General features: G+C 58.8%; 2 protein-coding genes and 1 long non-coding RNA gene across 3 annotated transcripts in view; 2 read left to right on the top strand and 1 right to left on the bottom strand.

Moving 5' to 3' along the window:
- LOC105545355 (chromosome unknown open reading frame, human C9orf117) overlaps window positions 1-330 on the top strand; it is a 12,525-nt gene extending 12,195 nt beyond the window's left edge. Inside the window, exon 9 of the mRNA XM_011988270.1 lies at window positions 139-330. Within this exon, the coding sequence (XP_011843660.1) occupies window positions 139-210 (72 nt within the window). The 3' untranslated portion in view covers window positions 211-330. The remainder of the gene's footprint in view (window positions 1-138) is intronic.
- The window catches only part of TTC16 (tetratricopeptide repeat domain 16), a 17,388-nt gene that overhangs the window by 2,970 nt on the left and 13,230 nt on the right, over window positions 1-1,188 (top strand). The window lies entirely within an intron of this gene.
- LOC105545362 lies at window positions 255-1,007 on the bottom strand. Its single transcript, XR_001006906.1, has 3 exons — window positions 908-1,007; window positions 684-729; window positions 255-587 (listed from the first exon to the last, which is right to left on the bottom strand). It is a non-coding gene; the product is annotated as an uncharacterized LOC105545362 (long non-coding RNA).

Genomic DNA, 1,188 nt, shown 5'->3' with positions numbered 1-1,188 from the left:
GGGGTTTCACCATGTTGGCCAGGCTGGTCTCGAACTCCTGAGGTCAAGCAATCCCCCAGCTTCGGCCTCCTAAAGTGGTGGGATTACAGGCGTGAGCCACTGCGCCAGGCCTCCAAGCCAGCATCTTTAATCTTACAGATACGTGCCCCTGCTTCTCTAAAAAGGCTCAAAACGTTTAGTCTTCCTGAAGTTCCCCTACGTTCCAAATAGGACACAGAGAGAAGAACCTACTTCAGAAATGGACTGGTCCAGTCACAGTCACCCCCACTTTAATCCGCAGGCAGCCTGGAACAGTCTAGAGGACAGTTGTATAAAAAGTAGATACCAAGGCTGGCATGGCAGCTCTGTGGCCCTGGCTGGGTTGGTGGGTACTACAGTCAGGCGGGCAGCCATGGCCACTGGTGTCATGGCCCCAGTGAGGGCCCCTGGCTTCGCTCACGAATGTGGTCCAAGATCAGGTCGGTGGCTCGATCCAGCAACAGAGGCAGCAGCTCCTGCTCAGCAGGGGAGAAGCAGCCCAGCACATGGGCCTGTACCGCCTCAGGGTGTGTCGGGCGCCCGATGCCCACCCGCAGCCTTGGCATTGCCTGTGGGAGAGCCAGAGAGGCCCAGGAAGCTTTGGCGAGGTGCTGGGGGACCCCTGGCCCACCCGACCCAGTTGCACAACAAAAGGGTAGACTCACGTTGGAGTTGAGGCAGCTAATGCAGGAACGGACTCCATTGTGGCCCCTTCAAGGGATATGGGAGGGGCAGTTAGTGCCTCCCTGGGGCAGTGTCCTTCCACCCCTCCCTGCCCCGGCTGGGTCAGAGCAGCCCATTTCCTGTGGAGACTGGGTCAGCAGCCCTACTCCACCCCAACTGGGAGGCCTGAAGCCCTATCCCAACCCTGACCATCTCAGGACCTCACCTGGCACTGCCCCCCAGCTTCAGAGCCAGTCTCCCCAGGGGCTTGTCCAGCTCATCATGCACCAGGTACACTTCCTCGGCAGTCAGCCCAAACAGCTCCGCTTAGCACAGGGAAACGGCAGCCCTGGTTACTGCCCATCTGCCCAGAGGGTCACTGTCCAGACTCCCATGATGAGGGGCCACAACTAATCAATCCCACTTCACATATAAAGAAACGGAGGCCCCCACAAGTACCCAAGGCCATGCAGCAACTGGAGCTCAACAGGTACTTGGAGGTGAACC

The sequence above is a fragment of the Mandrillus leucophaeus genome, unplaced genomic scaffold, assembly GCF_000951045.1.
Source record: "Mandrillus leucophaeus isolate KB7577 unplaced genomic scaffold, Mleu.le_1.0 Scaffold109, whole genome shotgun sequence".
NCBI classification, from domain to species: domain Eukaryota; kingdom Metazoa; phylum Chordata; class Mammalia; order Primates; family Cercopithecidae; genus Mandrillus; species Mandrillus leucophaeus.
This window is presented reverse-complemented; position numbering and strand designations above follow the sequence as displayed.